General features: G+C 38.2%; 1 protein-coding gene and 1 pseudogene across 4 annotated transcripts in view; one reads left to right on the top strand and one right to left on the bottom strand.

The window, feature by feature from the left end:
* The first annotated feature begins 171 nt into the window (after positions 1 to 171).
* POLR2B (RNA polymerase II subunit B) overlaps positions 172 to 20,765 on the top strand; it is a 49,099-nt gene continuing 28,505 nt past the window's right edge. Inside the window, exons 1-10 of one of the 4 annotated variants that reach the window (XM_032633727.1) lie at positions 172 to 306; positions 2,728 to 2,800; positions 6,028 to 6,178; positions 10,437 to 10,549; positions 10,675 to 10,894; positions 11,278 to 11,436; positions 15,092 to 15,256; positions 17,349 to 17,545; positions 17,708 to 17,827; positions 18,611 to 18,797. In XM_032633727.1, the coding sequence (XP_032489618.1) occupies positions 288 to 306; positions 2,728 to 2,800; positions 6,028 to 6,178; positions 10,437 to 10,549; positions 10,675 to 10,894; positions 11,278 to 11,436; positions 15,092 to 15,256; positions 17,349 to 17,545; positions 17,708 to 17,827; positions 18,611 to 18,797 (1,404 nt within the window). In that variant the 5' untranslated portion in view covers positions 172 to 287. The remainder of the gene's footprint in view (positions 307 to 2,727; positions 2,801 to 6,027; positions 6,179 to 10,436; positions 10,550 to 10,674; positions 10,895 to 11,277; positions 11,437 to 15,091; positions 15,257 to 17,348; positions 17,546 to 17,707; positions 17,828 to 18,610; positions 18,798 to 20,765) is intronic. The other 3 variants (XR_004350157.1, XM_032633728.1, XM_032633729.1) reach the window with 3 other exon arrangements.
* LOC116754490 lies at positions 9,417 to 10,207 on the bottom strand (annotated as a pseudogene).

The following is a 20,765-nucleotide window of genomic DNA, read 5'->3' on the forward strand; positions in this document are numbered from 1 at the left end:
GATCCGACTCAAACTGTAAGGAACAGTTCTCATTCTCAGGCACGGGGAAACTTCAGCCCACAAATCGCGCATGCACAATACTAACCCTTAACACAGCTTAACCTACCCTTCGCGCAGGCGCAGACCTTAATTGGCGTCTTTGTGGGCGGAGCTTCGTGTGGGACGCAGAGTATTCTGGGAACGCCGGAGACGGAAATTACTTCGCTTCTCGCTGCGGACGTCGGAGTCTTTGCGCGCCTTTCCGTGTGTGATTTCTAGAGTTAGGAGCTCAGGAACCGTTTGCCAATATGTATGACGCGGACGAGGGTAGGTGACCACCCAGAACACTCAGTGGCGGCCCGTCTAAGGGGGGAAACGTGGGTAGCTAAACGAGTTGAGGATTTGCGGTCTCCTCCTCGGCCCGCCGCACCATGGCCCCAGTCGTTTCCCCGCACTCCCGAGGCCGGGAACGAATCCGGGATTTTGAGAGGTGGAGGGTGCAGGGAACCTTTATCATCTCGGTCAGGGTGACTCTTGTTCTCTCCTCTGTCTGCCCCTGGGTGAGTCTGACACTCCCTTCCCGTGTTGAAAACAGCGCGCAGAACCATGCGACAGGTTCCGTTGTTCCGACTTTGAAGCAAAGGACTCCTTTCTTGATTTCCCTTAAGGCGAGAGTTAATGAATTTATGAATAGTTGAATTTTTGAGCATTACCCTGTGCCAGGCATTGCGTTAGGCTCTGGAAGAACTCTGGGGACAAGGAATATCGTTTCTGTGTGTGTGCGGCGCGGGGGCAGGGTTTGGTTTAGTTTGGCGTTCCTTCATGCTGTCATATGCCTAAGTAAATTATCTTAAAAGATGACCTTTACATTTCCTCTATCCGCGAGATGACACAGTTCTAGATGGTATGTATTTTAACGAACAGGGACAGTATGTCTTTTTACATGTAGAGTTTGTAGTCACGTGTAGTGTATTTTCATTGTATATTTTTAATGCTCCCTCTTCCGTTCTCCAAAGCTGCTATTTCAAAGTTCGTTTTCTTCTAGCTCCCAATCTCCTGGCCACCGCTTACATTTCTCTTTATTCCCTCAGCTACTTCATGGAGAAAATAGAAGCAAAAACTTAAACTCTACTGTTTAAACTTGTCTCATTTTTATCTTGCGTCTAGAAATTTATTAGCATCATTGTATTCTTTTTCTTAACTCCTGAGAAAAAAAAGTTTTTTCAGCTTAATTTTTTGAGTAGGTAATATAGTCTCATTTTTCAGAGGCTAGAAAACATAAAAATGTTAAAAAGGATAAATGGTCTATAAGTATAACTAAAACTGAATTCATTATTACCTCTCATTTTCCAACCTTCCTACTTCTCCTGGGTGGCTGTGATAATAGCATCTAGTGTGCCAGCAAAGCTAGAAATCTCCAAGCCATTTTAGATACCTTTGTCTATTTTACCTCGCCCCCCATGTGTAGGAGTCAGTAATTCCAGACCATTCAAAAAGCACTTATTAATAATTTATTTTGGATATTTATCAAATTTTGAATCAAAGTTGTTAAGTTTTACAGACTATGTATATAGGTCAGAATAGAAAAACAAAAATAGAGCACATTTATTCTTTTGCATAAGAAGATGAGACTAATATTAGCACCAGTGCACACTGATTTTTCAAATGCCCCATTTTATAAATTACTGTTGCTGCACAAACTCCCCAAAGTTTTGCTGCTTAAAAATTATTTAATATGTTCATGGATTAAATGAGTCAGGAATTTGGACAGGCATAGTAGGAATGGCTTGTCTGTTGCCTGATGTCTGTCAGTGGTTGAACTGGGAAGACACAAAGCCTGAGTGTTGACTGCTGGGGGCTGGGTGATCTGGAGCGTTTACTCATGTGTCTGGCATCTAGCCTAGGAAAACACAAGGACTAGGACTGCTGATTGCAGCATCTTGTAAGTGGGCCCACCGTTTAGATTTTCTCACCTAAGTAGTAGGAGTTCTTAATGGCAGCTCAGGGCTCCAGAAGTAAGTGTTTCAATAAAGAAGGTGGAATTGCATTGTTTTTCCTGACCTAGCTTTTAAAATCATGTAGCATTGCTTTAGCTGTATTCTCTTAGTTACGGGAGAGTCAAAAACCCACCCAGATTCAAGGGGAGGAAGCATAGACCCTCTATATTTTGATGGTAGGAGTGTCAAGATCACTTTATAAAAGAGCATGTGAAATGGAAGATAGTTGTGTCCATCTTTGGAAAATACAGCCTGTCATCCCTGTCCATGTGTGAAATGTTGCTGTAATAGACAGCCCACCTTAAGGTATTGCCCAGCTATTGGAGTCCTTTGCTGACTCCTCCCTCTTAACCTGATCTGACTCCAGTCTCTGAGGAGCCTATTGATCAGAGGATTATGAGCTTGCTCCTAGTTATCATTATAGTTAGTTATTAATGAGAATTACATGGGCTTCTTGGAGGTGATGGAACAGTTACAGATTCACACGACTTGCACCGAACCTTTCTCACGAGGCCTCTTTGTGTATTGGGAGAATACTGTGACGTAGACCTATGTATGTGTACATATGTACCTATGTATATTGTTCCATTACAATTCAAGTAATGTGATGACAGAAATTTTAAAGAAGTGGGGTAAAGCGATTGTTTTTTATTTAGTAAAGAGTAAATGTGTTTTTGCTACTTCACATCATAGTAAGATGTGAGCTAGTAGTATTTATTGCAAGTGAGAATGATTTTTTTTGTTTTTGCAGATATGCAATATGATGAGGATGATGATGAAATCACACCAGATTTGTGGCAAGAGGCATGCTGGATTGTAATTAGGTAACTTTTTAGACCAAACTGAATAAATTTTAAAAGGCACTGTAAACTATACAGGGATTTCCTGCTTATTCTGTGTTTGAAAATTAGATGTTCTGTGTGAATATGCTGCATGAGAGCTGGTTTGTCATTTTATTTATTTATTTAACTTTTAAAGTAGTTTGATATACAGAAAAGTTACACAAAGAATTCATGTACACTTCACCCAGATTCCCTAAATGTTAACCTTATGCTGTGTTTTCTTTGCCTTATTCTTTCTCTGTCTACGTATTTTTTTTCTGAAATATTTGAGTCAGGTGTTTACCTAGGAATATTCTTTTACAGAATCATAACCTTATTAAAATAAGGAAATTAATACAGTAATCTTATTTAATCTAGAGACCTTACGCAGATTTTGCCAGTGTCCCAGTAATGTTCATAGCAAAATAAAAATTTTCTTATCCTGGATCCAACATAAGATCATATATTACATCTTGTTTTCATGACCTATTCTTTTGTCTCCTATAATCTAGAACAGTTCCTCAATCTTCCTTTCTTTTTTTTTGTTTCTCAAACTCACCATCTCTCCACAGCTTCCCATGACCTCACCTTTTTTTTTGACCTTGACATTTTTGAAGAATATAGGCAAATTATTTTTTAGACTGCCCCTCAGTTTGGGTTTGTCTGATGTTTCCTCATGATTAGATTCAGATGATTACTTTTGGCAACAGTGATGTTCTGCTCTCAGTGCATTGTATCAGGAGGCACATGATGCCTATTTGTTACATTACTGGTGCTGTTAATTTGATTCCTCTTGGTTTTCTCCTTGTTTTAAATGGATAAAGTTATAACAGGTGGTATTTCGACCCACATTCCCATCCAATTCTAAGTGTAATTAAACTGTAATAAAACTCAGCAGGAAGCCTTACATATAGGTAAGAGAAGTAACTTTTAAGTAATAAAATAACATCCTTCTATGTTAGGATATAAAATGCTACAAGTCTCCTCACTTACCAAACTGACAGGTGCTTTGTATATAGTAACATTTTGATGCCTGTTTGAGCCCCACCATCTCCAAGATGCACATCCTCTCGGTTGACACTCAAAGAGCACAAGTTTCTGACATTCTACCAGTTGTGTATGGAATAAAACTGAACCTTTGCTGAACGTTGTTTTGTTAAAAATATGAGTTTTGGGGATGTAAGTATGTGTTCATTTTTCCTATTAAACATGGGCTATAAACACTTTGTATTGAGACACTTGAATCTTCTATGATTTTGAGTATTAAACACGAAGAGACATTTTTAGCCAGATATTTGGAGTATGCCTATATTTTGTGATTGCCAGGGAGAAAGAATATTTTGATCTTAGCCAAAAAAAACAAATTGTTTCTTATGTGACAAATTGCTCAAGGATTATATATGCTATTTGACAAGTCCTTGCATTTAACATTTGTTACAGAATAAAATGCCATTTGATCTTTATATTTTAATTGATTATAGGTGCTTTAGTTATTTGTGATATGACATTTTGTTTTTTCACTATTTAATATCAAGTGATCTTTCCCAAGCATTGTGAATGTGATATTACTTAATATATAGTGACTTCAGTAAGATGTCTCTTGGACAATAGTCATGGTAGTAGATACCATAAATAAGAACTATTCAAATAGTTTAGGTGTTTAAGGGATGGCATTCTAATGAAGTACTGTCCTAATGATTTTGGGCAGAGTAACTGTGGTTCAGCTTCCTGGGAGGATGAAACTTGTCCATAGTTTTTTAAAGATTTTTCATTGTAAATTGTCCATAAAAACCATTGCTGTTTACCTTACAGATTGTGCTTTCCATGTGCTTATGTACCAATGGCTGACCCAAATGGTTGTGAGAAATTTCTTTCCTGTCAGCTCACAGTCTCTACTGAAGGAAGTTGCCTCCACTCCTCTTGAGTCTGTGCCTTATACAGGGATGAATGTGTACTGTGTTCTCTGCCATAGAGAGCTTCTAATATTGGTGGCCATGGTTGATTGAATCAGGGTGGAACCTTGACCCAAAGCCAGCCAATCTGTAGGCTGGCCAGTTACATGTGAGGTGATCTGATGATGCCAAAATGGAAAGCTGATGATTAGTTGGGCTATGACTGTTGTCTCAGAAAATTGATGTGAGGATGGGGGGAGTTAGTTACTAGGCAGAGAGGGCAAGGAGCTAAGTCCAGCTATGCAGCTTTTCCTGTGTGGTGGTGAGGGGAGAGATTCCTCTTGCAAACAGTGTGTCTACTCTTTTCGAATCTCTGTCCTTCTTTAGGGCTTCTCTTTAGGGCTTCAGTATTTGATTTCTTTGTCTATACTAATAGCTTTGATCTCTCACCCTTGCTCCATTTTTAATCAGTCATTTGCTGAGTATTTTCACTTGAATGACTTAGTCCCATCTTACCTTTAACATATTCAAAGTAGAATCTTTAACCTAAAATCGAAGTTCTTACACATGCTATATTTTAGTCATTGATATCATTTTCTTCCCTCTTATTCAAATTAAAGTTCTTATTTTTATCTTTTTTTCCATGCTTTTTTTTGTTATATAAGTTTTAGGTGGACAGCATTATAGTTCAACATCTGAATACACTACAGAGGGATCACCACCACAGTCTAGTTACCATCCATCACCATACATTTGACCCCCTTCACCCATTTCACCCACACACTAACCCCCTCCTCTCTGGTAACCACTAATCTGTTCTCTGTGTTTGTGAGCTTTTGTTATCTTTTGTTTGTCGGTTGGTTTTGGTTTGGTTTTATTTTTTTAAGATTCCACATATGAGTGAAATCATGTGGTATTTGTTTTTCTCTGACTTTTTTCACTTAGCATAATATTCTCTTCGTCTGTCCATGTTGTCATTTATTTTTGTCTTTGACTATGCATTTCATTAGTTTTGAGAAATGTTTCAAGAGGTTGGATGAAATTTATCTATAAAGGACATTTATAAATTAGGGCTTCCTTATAGTTCTTATGTTGTGCTTTAATAATTTTACCCACAAGTATGTCTCATTTCCCCAAACTTAACAATAAGTTCTACAAAGAAAGTGTTCCTATTCTCACCTCTTTTTTGGACACCTCATAGTATTTTATGTAGTGATGGGTGCAGAGTGTTGGTATTTAATGATTAGTATTTGTCAAAATTGATGATAATGAAAATGGGGAAATATGCTAGAAAACATCAGTAGGTGTAACTGATTATGAACTCAAATATTTTCCCAGTTCCTATTTTGATGAGAAAGGCTTGGTCAGACAACAGCTGGATTCTTTTGATGAGTTTATTCAGATGTCTGTTCAAAGAATTGTGGAAGATGCTCCACCTATAGACCTACAAGCCGAAGCTCAGCATGCTAGTGGAGAAGTTGAAGAACCGGTAAGATGGTTCAATAAAGTAACATAAATAAGGGTATTGATTTGAAATTTCAGTCCTTCTCTCACCTGGCTTAAAGGTTAAAAAAAGAAAAAGTTAGGAGGTGTTTTTATTAGTGTACTTATAGCGTTTCAGTCAGCTCCTGATTTATTCTTACTAATGGAGAGATGCATTTTTGCAAGTAATGCAAAACCCTAATTCTTTTTCAGATAGTATGTGTTTAATAGCCAGGAAGAGGAAACTCAGAGGTATGATGAACTACAAAGAGAAGCAAGCCAGAAATAGTCATGTTGCCTCAGAAAATCCCACTTTTTTCTTTCACAGAGTAAGGAATCAAAAGAAAAATAGGTGAAGGACCTTTTTCCCTTGATTATTTGTTGCATGAAATACATTATTATATCAATATAAGAGATAATAAGGGAAAATCACCCAAATATATTAGCTCTTTTAACTTTTCTACGTTCATTGTAGTCTTTTTTTTTACACATATGCATGTTTTCAGCATTGTTAAATCATAGCAAGGCTATCATTTTAGAATCTAGTTTTACGTGAGTGATTGTAAATAACTGTAGTCCAAAAAATGACTGTCCCTAGTTTTTTTGTTTGTTTGTTTGTTTGTTTTAACATTATTTATTTATTTATTGGCCGCGCCGCCTGGCTTGCGGGACCTCAGTTCCCTGACCAGGGATTGAACCTGAACCACGGCAGTGAAAGCCCAGAATCCTAACCGCTAGGCCACCAGGGAACTCCCATGTCCTTAGTTTCTGAGTAGAGAGGCAGCATGATGGGCCTTGAGGGACAGGGAAAGCTAAAAAAAAAAATGAGGTAGAGAAGAAGTAGAATTAGACAGAGGGAGAGATTATTATTTCCTGCCAGTTCAGTCCCTCTTTTCTGTAGCTTATCTTGTAAGGGCTAATGTATTCTCATTCTGGTTGGAGGTGCTGCACAGACTTTTGCTGTTAAGAACAAAAATAATTGGCTCTTCTGGCACTGTGTTGGAAAAATGGGTGTAAAATGCTTTTCCTATACTTACGGCGTTTTCTCTTCATGGTCTTTTCAAAACGAGAGATAACAATATAACATAGCAGCTTCATAGTGCCAGAATAAGTACTACCAAAGAGATCTCTCAAGCTTGGCTATCAGAGCTTAGTGGAAAAGATGGGAGGGACTTAAGCTGACTGTGAAGGGTGTTTGTCTTAGTTAGGGAAAAGATATTTAATCATTTCAGCAAAAATACTTCGTGTTTTTGGCTTATGGCTGGTATAGAGGGACCACAGTAGCCAGTATATTGTTTTTGGTTTGATCTGTTTTTGATAGGTGTTCGTGGAAGATAAGATGGAACCAGATTGTCACATGCTTTGGATGTCATGGGGCATTGTGGAAAGATTGTCAAAGAATGTACATGAAGCATTATTTTTAAAAGGTTACTTTGGAAATGGTGTTTACTTGGAGTGGGAAGAGGCTGGAGTCAGATTAAAATCTTGGAATAGCTGAAGTTTCAGATAATAATGTCCTAGATTAGGGTAATAGTGGAAATGAGTAGTTGGATGGCTGAATTCCTTTTGGTTCATTATCACCACTAGTTCTCTTTGCTCTTTACGACTCCAGTTTGGGAAACTTGGGTATTAATAATTTTCCTTTAGTGGTCTGCTTAGTCCCATCTTTTCCTTTTCTGATATTTGATTTAGAGAGAAATTCACTATCCATTTAGCTCTGGAAAATTCTCATGGATCTTGTTTTATTGGGTAGCAGATAGATATTTAATTGAAAACTTTTCTTTCTCCTTTCTTCCTTTCTTTCTTTCTTAACTATGGACTGAGCTAAAGTCAGCCAGGGTTGGAAATTCTCATTCCTTTATGTAGAACAGTAATTAGGATTTTCTGTGTGTTTTTAAATTCCTCTTTGCACAGAGCAGTATATGAAGGTGGCTGTCATCCTGACTCTATACATCCCTTACACAAAAATGCCCCCCAAGGATGCCCAGTTATCCACCCCACTTCAGTTTTGGAGAATTGGCAGGTGGGGCAAAACACTAAGTCTCAGGAGGGTTTCTTGAGACATTTTTGTGGGAAGTTTTGGGTTAAGGGGAGAGATGAGACCCAACAGTGGGTGTGCCATCCTCTGCCTTCCTGGGGAAATCCAAATCCCAAAAGTTTTCTGAAGAGAGGCACCTCTCTCAGTGACCTCGGGAGGGGAGGTGACTAGATGACCAGACCTACTGCCTGGATGTAAGGCTGAGGCAGAGAGAGGACAGGGTTAAGCAGATATCTCAGACCCAAGACAGAAGAATGAAATGCCAAGAGAGGGGGAGAAGGGGACTGAGAGATCCCAGAGGCCCAAGTCATCAATTCCACCCTGTCTCCAGTTCTGAGCAGAAACTCTTCTTCCCAAGACTACAATGGCGTTTTAGTTCAGGGACTGGCTTTGCTCCAGGGCACAGAGAGGACAAGCCAGGCAGAGATCCCACAGGTAGTGAAGGTGGAGAGTTAAGGTATCGGACAAAAAGATGGATGCTCCCACAATGGGTACGCACAGACCACAGCAGTTTTGAAACTGTAAGCCAGGATCAGGGTAAAACATGCAGCTGTGGCTGAAATATAGAACGTTATAGGCCCTCTCCAATAAAATTTAAATCACTGCTTATTCCACTCTGTCCCCTGCCTATGAGCTGTTCCCAAGGTTTTTTCCAAGGCTGGAGTCCTGGACAGTAAGAAGGAATGGGAGAAAATACTGAGGCCAGCATGTAGGGCTGCGGCTGAGACTTGATATGCCTCTCCCCACCCCCACTCATTCTGTAGAAAAGAATTTGCTCTCCCTCCCCTTGATGGGCTGTTGGGATGAAGGCAGGGTAAAGACAAAGGGAGGAAAACACTCAGCACATTCTTTCTCCTGCTTTGATCTGAAGTGTAGCTGCAGCCAAAGGGCACAGAAGTGGGGGAGAAAATATGGGGGATAGGAAAGCATGGGAGCATAATCCAGTTGAGAAAGGAAGAGGGTTCTTCCACTGCCCTGTGTCCAAAAATCTGCTGAGAGCTTTAGTCCCGGAACTGCAAAAAAGAGTGCGAAGGAATGGGAAGCGTGTACGGGTTTGTGGGGGAGGCAGCCACAGACAGGATGGAGATCTAAGGATCCCTGGGATCCCCGAGCTGACTCTGAGAGCATTAGTTGGGGGACTGGATGAGAAGTCACAGCAGACATGTGGATTTTTTGAGGGGGTATGGAGCCAGGAACAGTGAGGTCTTCACCGAAGGAGTGGCCACTTGATCTGTTCTTTGGCTGACTGTAGCACCTGAGAGTCTGCTCTGTAAGGGGGACATCTCCCCTTAATGCCACCCACTTTACCGCTTGCTGGGGATTGCTCTCTAGGATCACCCCTCAATCTACGATTTCATCCACAACCAAGAAGAACCCCTCCATGTTCTTCAGCAGAGCTCACTTTTCTACATTTTTCCTCAGCATCTGGCTCAGTGAGTCGAAGAAGAGGCAGTTCAGAATAGCCATGAGCATCATTTCATTTTCGTATGAGCTGCCAATCGTATAGAAATAGAGATCGATAACTGCTTTTGCATACCACTGTCAGGCCTCCCAAGAGGGCAGTTTCAGTGTCAGTCTGACAGGTCTTGTTGAAAGTGTTCTTCTCAAAGGCCTTTTGCTCCTTGACACCGAGGTAGCTGTCATCACAGTACTTGGCGAAAAATCTATCTCCATCATTGCCCAGAGTCAGAATGGCTTTAACAGTGTACAAGGAGGGGTCCAAAATCAGTGCATCTATCTTGCTCCATAGCTGGTACCGATGTCTTCTGTACCTTTAATTGAAGAGTTAGGTTTTCTTTTTTTCTATCTTCTGTTGATTAGTTTAGAACACACTTCTAATTGTATGAATTTATCTTTTCTTTGTTTTCTGATAACTTTGTTAACCTGACCTAAACTAAGGAGAGGGCACATGAAACAGCTATACAGATCATTAATGCAAATCCATTTCAGTTGTTTGATATGAACTCAGAGCTTAGTCTTTATTTACTTGTGATACATTAAATCTCCTTTTGTCTTCCACCTTAAAAAGTTATGAAGTATAAAACTTGACATTTGTGGAGTATGAATGTTGCCCTGGGAGAGTCACCATTTTAGTAAAGTGGATTAACTTTGGCATTTTCTAGAGCTGTTTCTACTCAAAATGTTAATGTTGATTAAAATGGAATCATTAAATCGTTTATGGAAAAAAATTATTTACCCTTTTCCATTGTTTTTGTTTTCATTTTAGCCAAGATACTTGCTGAAGTTCGAACAAATTTACCTCTCCAAGCCTACCCATTGGGAAAGAGATGGTGCTCCATCACCGATGATGCCAAATGAGGCCAGATTAAGAAATCTCACGTAAGAAAGATATTTCTTTTCCAGCAGCTGATATTGAAATAAGATTCAGAAAATAAAATTTTAGCCAGTTGAGAGTTTCAGTAATCACCTTAGTATTCACTTGTGATCTACTTTTATTTTCACAGGTACTCTGCTCCACTTTATGTTGATATAACAAAAACAGTCATTAAAGAAGGCGAAGAACAACTTCAGACACAGCATCAGAAAACTTTTATAGGAAAAATTCCAATTATGTTGCGTTCAACTTACTGCCTTTTGAATGGCTTAACAGATCGTGATCTTTGTGAGTTAAATGAATGCCCCTTGGATCCTGGTGGCTACTTCATTATTAATGGATCTGAAAAGGTATAGTAGCATTATTATTTTTTAATTACCAAATGATGATTTAGATTTTAATCATGAAAGTTGAAGTCAAAAAGTAAACTTTTGTATAATCTGGAAGTAGCGGTTGAGTTATTAAGGAGGTGGCAGCCGAATTTATATTAAACCAAAACTTTGTTTAGTTATATGTATTGGGTTGGTCAGCCCAATAATATACACTAGAAATTTGGTCAGTTTGAGCTTGTATGTTTTGGTGAAGCGTTTATGCAAAATGGAGTTTGTAAAGTTCAAGAACTGATGTTTCAGTGAGCCTGTACAGTCAGACTAAATAAAGATGTAGCTTTCACTGTTCTTTCTAATTCAAAGACCTTGTCGGTTTTATGGCTGTAATTTTATTGTCCATATAGGTTCTGATTGCTCAAGAGAAAATGGCAACAAACACAGTCTATGTGTTTGCCAAAAAGGATTCTAAATATGCCTACACAGGAGAGTGTAGATCATGTCTGGAGAATTCTTCTCGACCCACCAGTACTATCTGGGTTAGCATGCTGGCAAGAGGAGGACAGGTATGGACTATTATATGCTATTTGGGTTTATTCCTTTTGGTCTAGTTTTGTAAGTTACCAGGCTGCATGTTTAATCAGAAAGTTTTTCTGGAGCATATTATCAGTGTTGTATGGTAGGCATTTTATTATTTACTTACTACTGTGTAATAAATCACTCCAGTAGCAACATTCATCATCTCACAGTGTCTGGATATGGATTAGCTGGGTCCTCTGGTCACAGGGCTGCAAACAAAGTGCTTGGGCTGCAGTCATCACCATAAGGCTTATTTGCATGGCTGTCGGCAAGATCCAGTTTCTTGCTGCACGGCTCCCCTCCATACAGCCCCTGACAATATGGCAGCCTGCTTGTCAGAGAGAGTAATTGAGCAGAGCCGTAGAGCATATGAGCAAGGTGGAAATCACCATCTTTTACACCTTAATCTTGGAAGCAACATCCTATCATTTTTGCCATATTCTTTTTGTTAGATACAAGTCAGTAGTACATCTAGTCTATACTCAGTGGGGGGACTACACAAGGCAGTAGTAGTAGACAGGGATCATTAGGCACCATCTTAGAAGCCACCTACCACAGGCATGTTACTTACAATAATGTAATCTAATAATAGCATTTCTTGACTGTTTGCTATGTGCCAATTATGTTACTCAGATTGCTTGATTTAATCTTTGCAACTATACTGGAAATTTGTTGTAATTAACTATTTAATTTCATGTACATTTTTATTTGTAAAATTTTTTTAAATAAGTCATATATACACATTAAATAGTTCAAAAAAGTACAAAAAAGCGTACACTATAAAAATTAGTCTTCCTTTGACCCCCAGATCTCTTCTCTAAGAAGCAGCTGATTTGATAATTTCTCATGAATCCATCCAGAAATAGTCTTAATTAAAAAATGCAAATGGAGGCTTTCCTGGTTTTACAGTAGTTAAGATTTCGCCTGCCAGTGCAGGGGACACGGGTTCGATCCCTGGTCTGGGAAGATCCCACATGCCGCAGAGCAACTAAGCCCATATGCCACAACTACTGAGCCCATGCGCTGCAACTACTGAGCCTTCATGCTGCAACTACTGAACCCTGCATGCCTAGAGCCCGTGCTCTGCCACAAGAGAAGCCACTGCAATGAGAAGCCTGTGCACCGCAACAGAGTAGCCCCCACTCGCCACAACTAGAGAAAGCCCACTTGAAGCATTGAAGACCCAATGCAGCCAAAAATAAATTTAAAAATTAAAAAAAAAAACCAAATGGGAGCATACTATGCACACTGTTTGAACATTGCTGATACCTTTTAAAAACAGATTTAAATCAGCAGTTGATCATTGTTTCTAAGCTGTGATATTCCATGCATAGATATAGCATAATTTATTGAGCCATTTCCCTTGTGATGGATGTTTAGGTTTCCAGTTTTGTGCTCTATTATAAACAGTTCTGCAGAGTCTAATGTCACTTTAATAAGTTTTATAAAGAAGAACTTGAACATTAGAGAGGTTTAAGTGCCTGAAGTTAAAATCCTACGTGGAATAGGTGCTTTAAAGAATTAAAATGGTTTTTACTTGTGAATGGGGGTAGAATGGGGCCCAGGTACAAGTGTTTGGAAAAGATCCCCAGGTGATTGTGATGTGCATTCTTTGTTGATAAGCATTGGCCTGGATTATGGAGGGCAAAAGAAAGGAAAATCATCTAGATTTAGTGATAAGTTTGATATGAGGATGAATCAGTTAAGATTCTTTGGTTCTTTCCAGAATTTTCATTTAATCAATTTAGGAATCGGGCCTAAATTGCTGTTGGTGCCCATGTTGCTGTTGTTTTTAATTCCCCAGAGTACTCTAATGCGAAGCCAGAGTTGAAAATCACTGAGCAAAAACACAAGGTCTTTGTCTTATAATCATGGGAAATAAAATTAAAAGGATAATATTTTAAAGGGAATGAAGTGGACAATCAAGGTGTATGGTCTTTATTTTGTTGAAATTCAGTATACATGTATATTTCTGTGTAGGTTTTTTGTTTGTTTTTTTGTTTTGACCTTGCCACTCGGCTTGCGGGATCTTAGATCCACGACCAGGGATTGAAACCAGGCCTCGGCAGTGAAAGTGTTGAGTCCTAATCACTGTACCACCAGGGAACTCCCTCTGTGTAGTCTTTTTAATTTTTTTTAATTCACAAACAGTTGTTCATAGTGATTCTGTCGACTTGGACGTTGTGGCTAAAAGATGTAGCCAACTGCCCATTCCCATACTCTGTGTGCTTTCGGAGTGCTTTGTAGTCAACCCTGGCTAAGTATGGGACAGTTGGTATCTCACAACTCCTTGTATCCACCAGGCTTTGTGTAATCATTGCCAAGGGCTTCATTATCATGTCCATTAGTGCCCACAGTAGCTATTTTAAAACTATCTGAAACCTTCCCTCACCTTTCCAACTTTACAAATTACTTGCCTTGGGCCTTGAGGCTTGCTGGCAATGGAGTGAAATTAGGATTCTCAGCCGCTGAATTTCCTGTATTTATTAGGCTCCTAAAGTGTGTGCACCCAAAAAGATGACTAGTCTGCCTGAGCTGCCAACATTGTGATTATAAGTATCAGCAGCATGTGGACAGCCGCGAAAAAAAAAAATTCTATCGTTCTCTCCTGAGGTTCTAGATAAAATAGAGAACGTCCAAGAATTGATTTTTAGAAAGAGCCTAGTGAGTTCATTTTTAGACAGAAGGTTTGGAGGGGCCATGGTGCATGGTGTAGGCATTCTTTTTTAATGTTTTGTGTATTCTGAAAAAGGTCTATGATGAAACAAATGGAATAATTGAAAACTAAGTTGAAACAGCCAAATGGCAGTTGGGATGGGAGGGTTGAGAGTACAGGAAAAAGGTCAAGATGAAGATTCACCTGTCCTTTTATGTAAAGTTGTTACTGAACATCCGTGAGATAGGTTAAGGTTTCTAAGGAAGGAGGCCTGAAGTAGGAGGAGGAAGACAACAGAAACTTATGAGATGGACCATGATAATGTAGGGTTATGAGGCCAAGAGAAGATAGAGTTTGATATTGAAAGAAATTTGATTAAAATTGAGAAACCAGGTGTTTGTATGCCAGTGTAGTAACTTTTATTTCACTTCTGTGTTGCAATTAAAGAGGGAGAAATTGGAAGAGAATCTTATGTGAGAGAGGCTGTTTGTTGATTTTGAAATGTTATTCATATTTGGAGATATGTCACAGACCAACTCTGAGTTAGTATTTATTTTTCATTCTGTGCTTAGCTTTTTTCCACATTTGTCTAGCTATATTCTCTCTTATTTTCCCCTCATCTATTTCTTTCTTCCAAAATTTTTAATTGTTTTGGTTGGGGGAAAGGACAAGGGGGGTGGTCTGTGTTCATACCTGCAGCCAAAGGTCATTTCCAAATACAGTCTGGGGCAGTTCTAGAGGATCTTGGCAGACAGAGAGTAGAGAATGGAAGTCCTCTCAGGTTCAGATGACCAGTCTATCCGTCAAATAAGTAAACCTCTTGCAGTGGATTTTGAAAAGCAGCCATAGGACGTTCCTTAGAATATGAAAGGCATGCCTCTTTTGAAATACCTACAATGAACATGTATGTAAAATGGTTCTTTTGATGTTTATATATGGCTATAACGTCTGTATTCTCATATTCTCATGATTTTTTATTTTTCTAGGGTGCAAAAAAGAGTGCTATTGGTCAGCGCATTGTGGCAACCCTACCATATATCAAGCAAGAAGTTCCCATCATTATTGTGTTCAGAGCCTTAGGTTTTGTGTCTGACAGAGATATTTTAGAGCATATTATTTATGATTTTGAAGATCCAGAGATGATGGAAATGGTAATGTGCAAGCAAAATGTATTCATAGTACTTTTCAAGAGGTTTAAAGTTACTGTTGCTAATCCAAAAACATAGTAGAAAGCTGCTCTGAAGATCAGTTTAGCTGTTGCAAAGCCCATGCTGTTTACTGTGTAGTGCAAGCCTTCAGCCCTGCCTTGGCTTCTTTATTTTTTTTTTTTAAAGGCATATAAATGCCAGAATTTAATGAATTAATTTTCTGTTTTACCTTCTTTTTTTTTAACACCTTTATTGGAGTATAATTGCTTTACAATGGTGTGTTAGTTTCTCCTTTATAACAAAGTGAATCAGTTATACATATACATACATCCCCATATCTCTTCCCTCTTGCATCTCCCTCCCTCCGACCCTCCCTATCCCACCCCTCTAGGTGGTCACGAAGCACCAAGCTGATTTCTCTGTGCTATGCGGCTGCTTCCCACTAGCTCTCTGTTTTACATTTGATAGTGTATATATGTCCATTTGGCTTCTTTCTTGACAATTCTCTGTAAAATCGACATGAAAACTAGAGGCAATCAGAGTTCATTGACAGCAGCAAGAAGAAACAGTAGTAAGGAAAATCGTAAAAGCATACTAGTCTGATGCAGTGTAGTAAAAAGGGAAAATGTAGTTGATATCTTCTTTTTTTAAACAACTTTTTATTTTGAAATCATTTCAAACTTAAAGAAAAGTTGCAAATAGCTCCTGTATACTCTACACCTATTTTCAGCAGTTGTTACCTTTGCTGCATTTGCTTTAGGATTTTCTTTATCTATATATACACATTGTTTTTTTCGGGATCATTTGAGAGTAAGTTTTAGGCATCATGCCCTTTTACTCCTAAATACTTCAGTGTATATTTCCTAAGAATCAGGATATTTACTCACATAATCATAGTATTACAATTTTTAAAATTGGTACTTCAGTGCAGTACATACTGTTAACTTGGAGATCTTATTTAGGTTTATGTCAGTGGTCCTGATCATGTCCTAATGGCATTTCTTTTTTTTTCCTGGTTCAAAATCCAATCTAGGATAATGTATTACATGTTGTTTTTATGTCTCTTTAGTCTCTTTTAATCTTCCCTTGTCTTTTTCCTTAGTGTTTCATGACACTGAAGTTTTTGGATAGGATAGGCCATTTATTTTGTAGAATATCCTTCAATTTGGGTTTTTCTGATATTTCCTCATGATTTGATTCAATTTATGCATTTTCTGGCAGGACAAATACAGAGATCATATTGTGTGCTTCCCAGGGCATCATATCAGGAGTCATATGATTTTATTTTGTCCCATTATTGGTAATGTTAATTTCACAGTACCGTCTGTTAGGTTCCGCCACTGTAAAGTTATTATTTTTGTGGGAAGGATTGTTGAGTGTAGAGAAATATGCATTTCCTTATCAGTCTTTTCCATTGATGATCCTTGGCTAAGGAGTAGTTGATATTCTTAAAGTTGTCCTGAATCATCCAGAGTCTTTAAGACTACAGAGAAATAAGGTAAAATACAGGCTAAACATCGGTCACAAAGAAGGTGGAGTATATTTTATTTATTAGAGTATTTATTGATATGGTTACATGACAAAAATGGATTCTGGTTAGATTTTTGGCAATAGTCATATGCTTTTTTTTTTTTAACTTAAAGATAATAAGTATTTAGATACTTAAAAGATAACCTTTTAAACCAAGGCTGAAAACAGTATGACACATTTATTCATTTGAGACTTAGTAAATTTTAATTTGAGTGTTAAACTTCTCTAAATTGATTTTAGATATTTGAAAGGAACTTTTTAAAGCTACTGTTCATTAAAATGTAAAAAACAAAACATCCCCAAGACTCACTGTGCTCTGTTATAATGGAATTATTTGTATTTTTCTGGAAAGTATAATTGTGCTGATGAGTGGATTTTTTTCAGAGGTCCCTAGATCTCTAAGGTGTCTTCAAGTTCTAAGATTTTGTGATTCCCTGAATTTCTAAAAATATTTGCATATTCAGTTAGGTTCATAGGGATATTTAACATAAATTAAGTGACAGTTGCTTTATTTTAAAGTAAAGATATGAATTTGAAAATAATTTTTATTTAAATTAACTGCTAGGTTAAACCTTCTCTCGATGAAGCTTTTGTCATCCAAGAACAGAATGTCGCACTAAATTTCATTGGTTCAAGAGGGGCAAAGCCTGGTGTCACCAAAGAGAAAAGGATTAAATATGCAAAGGAAGTATTACAGAAAGAAATGCTCCCTCATGTTGGCGTCAGTGATTTTTGTGAGACCAAGAAAGCTTATTTCTTGGGGTATGTCAAATTTCATTGTTTTAAGTTCTTTGCCAAGCTGTGGTTGAGATAAAATTTTTCTTAAAGCTAAAAATGTCAAAATTGATGTTTTTAATGTGTAAGTTTAAAAAAATCCCAAACCATGTGCTTTCTTTTTTACTTCTTTCTTTTCTTTTTTTAAAGGTACATGGTTCATAGGTTGCTGCTAGCAGCTTTGGGTAGAAGAGAATTAGATGACAGAGATCATTATGGAAACAAAAGATTGGACCTTGCTGGACCACTACTTGCATTCTTATTTAGAGGGTAAGGAATTACAGAATGATATTGTTAAAAGTAGAGAGATTTCACTTTAGATTGGTTATTGCACTTGAGATGCTAAACTATCTTGGCATCCATATTGGGTACACATGAAGTTAGCTACATTCTTTGCCACTTGCCCAGTTTAGTTCTATTGATACTTCAAATTTGAGAATTTCAAGATTGTGAGGAAATTTATAACTTGTTTACGTTTTCTCTACCTTTACAAAGCATTTGAGAAAGCTGAATTATTGCCTTGATTTTCTAAGTGCTGATACTGGAATTTTATTAGTTCTGCTTTGCAGTTTATAAAAACAAAAGCTGGAAGGAAGTCTATCAAGATATTAGCAGTGGTTGTCTCAGTATTGGGGTTATATGTGATTTTTATCTTATTCTTGATATGTTTTTATATTTTCCATATTCTATAATGAACATATAATACTTCTATAATTAGAAAAACTTATTTGTAAAAATAATGTGGGTAATTTAATACAGAAATAATATTAGCAATGTTTTGTACGTGTTCTGTTATTTATTATGTTGTATATTAGTGTTTTTCAACCTCGTTTTGTTATTGCCCCACTAAGGGGCCTCTTTTGACTATTTTTCTCTAATTGCTTTGCTTGTATATGTTTATGTACCATATGTACGTCTGTGCTTTTTATATAAAAAGTAATAACGCTTCCCTCCCTCTACCTCAACCACTTTTCGCCCCCTTGTGGGCAATATTGTCCTTGTTAAGGATGCATATTGTAGACCTTTACATGTTTAAAACATTTTATTGGGCAGAATGTTTAAGAATTTGCTTAAAGAAGTACGGATCTATGCCCAGAAGTTCATTGATCGAGGAAAGGATTTTAACTTGGAGTTGGCAATTAAGACAAGGATTATATCTGATGGCCTAAAATACTCTTTAGCTACTGGGAACTGGGGTGACCAAAAGAAAGCTCATCAAGCCAGAGCTGGAGTATCTCAGGTAAGGATGTTAACTGTGACTACAGGTTTGATAAGAAAATGTTATGGGACTAATAGAATCTTTCATTCACTGAATGTAAATTGTTTTGCCTTTTTTTTTTCTTGGTCAGATATAAAAAGTACTTGGGGGCTTTTGAATTATGAAAGTGAAATTTTTCTTAAATTAGCTGTTAGCATTACTAAGAGAGATTTAAAAGTTTTGACTTGCATCAAGATATTTAATGAATTCGAGTAGCTTCTTGGGAGGTGAGACAGTCCATGTTTGTGAAATTTTTCTGTTTTTTTTAAATGCCTTAAATATTCTTTTTTAATTAATTTATTTATTTTTGGCTACATTGGGTTTTCGTTGCTGTGCACGGGCTTTTCTCTTTAGTTGCTGTGAGTGGGGGCTACTCTTCATGCGGCGCGTGGGCTTCTTGTTGCATTGGCTTCTCATTGCGGAGCACAGGCTCTAGGTGCGTGGGCTTCAGTAGTTGTGGCACGCAGGCTCAGTAGTTGTGGCTCACAAGCTCTAGAGCGCAGGCTCAGTAGTTGTGGTACACGGGCTTAGTTGCTCCGTGGCATGTGGGATCCTCCCAGACCAGGGGTTGAACCCGTGTCCCCTGCATTGGCAGGTGGACTCCCAACCACTGTGCCACCAAGGAAGTCCCAGTTTTTCTGTCTTAAAAGCTCTGTATTAGAAGCTGATACCCAGAGAATAGATGGGCATCTGCTTCCATTTTTGCAAAATGTAATACTTCTAACAGTGATTTCTCTATGTTGGCCTGTTGTTATGTACAGTGATTGCGATAGCTACTCTCAGGAGTAATGGGGGAAACCTTTTACAAAAATGTCTCACTAGGTATTTTTAATTTATTTTTTGTATTTTCATATAAGATTGAAAATTTATAGTGTATATGTCTAGCTTTATGGAGGGGATCTCCCCCTCTTTTTTTTTTTTTTTTAACTAGCCTATACCAGCATCACCTGATTAATTTGGCATTCAGACACCAACTTTAAGCTCCTGATTCCTAGAAACCTAGATGCCTTAAGAAATTCTGGAAGGATGCTTATAGTCCAGTTAAATTTCTAGTTCCTTTTAGTTTAGTAAGGATTTGTTGAGTCTACTTGGTGTTTGTGATGCTGGGTTCACAGAGTTGAATGAGATGCTCTTCCAGCCCTCGAGCTTACCATCTATTAGAGGAAACATTCGTCCATGTACAGTTCATTCTGCCTTGAGCTGAATTATGATAAATGCCATCCTGCCAATTCAGTTCAGTGTGTGTACTGGGACTTAAGATGTGCCAGGCACTCTGTCACACATTGGAGATACAGAAATGAATAAAACATGATCCTTGATCTTCAGTAGTTCACAGTCTATACTCAGAGATGTAAACAGATATTACAACATGATACAGTGAGTATTAAATGAGAGCTGTGCACACCTGCTCTGTGGGAATGCTGGAGAAAGGCATTAAGCACTGGCTGAAAGGATGAAAAGAAGTGTTTTCTTTAGGAGGTGACAGTTGAGCTGATTCTTGAAGGGTAGTTGGGAAATAGCCCAAGTCTTGGAGGAGGGTAGAACCAGTAGCTCACAGGAAAACTGGAGAAAACTTAATATCCTGAACAAAGGGACAGGGAGAAAAGAGCATGTGTATGTGGAAGGAGCTAGAACATTCTTGGATTTTCAAATCAAAGCGGGAGAGTTAGGAAGATGGGGTTGGAGTGGAGAGCTGGAACACCTCATAGAGGGGAGTGACATGTTCATTTTTGCTTTTTAGGTAGCTTCACAGTAATTGGCAGTGTGGAGAAAGATTTGAGAAGGGCAGAGTTGGTGGCAGAAAGATTGTTGCAACAGCCTTAGTGAGAAATAATTAGGGGCTGCACTAGAGCAGTTTCGTAGAGGTGGAGAGTGGAGTCAAATTTGAGAAATATTTAGGAAGTAAGTTTTGTAAGACTTTGTGACTGATTAGTTGAATGATGGAAAAGT

The sequence above is a fragment of the Phocoena sinus genome, chromosome 5, assembly GCF_008692025.1.
Source record: "Phocoena sinus isolate mPhoSin1 chromosome 5, mPhoSin1.pri, whole genome shotgun sequence".
Classification (NCBI taxonomy): Eukaryota; Metazoa; Chordata; class Mammalia; order Artiodactyla; family Phocoenidae; genus Phocoena; species Phocoena sinus.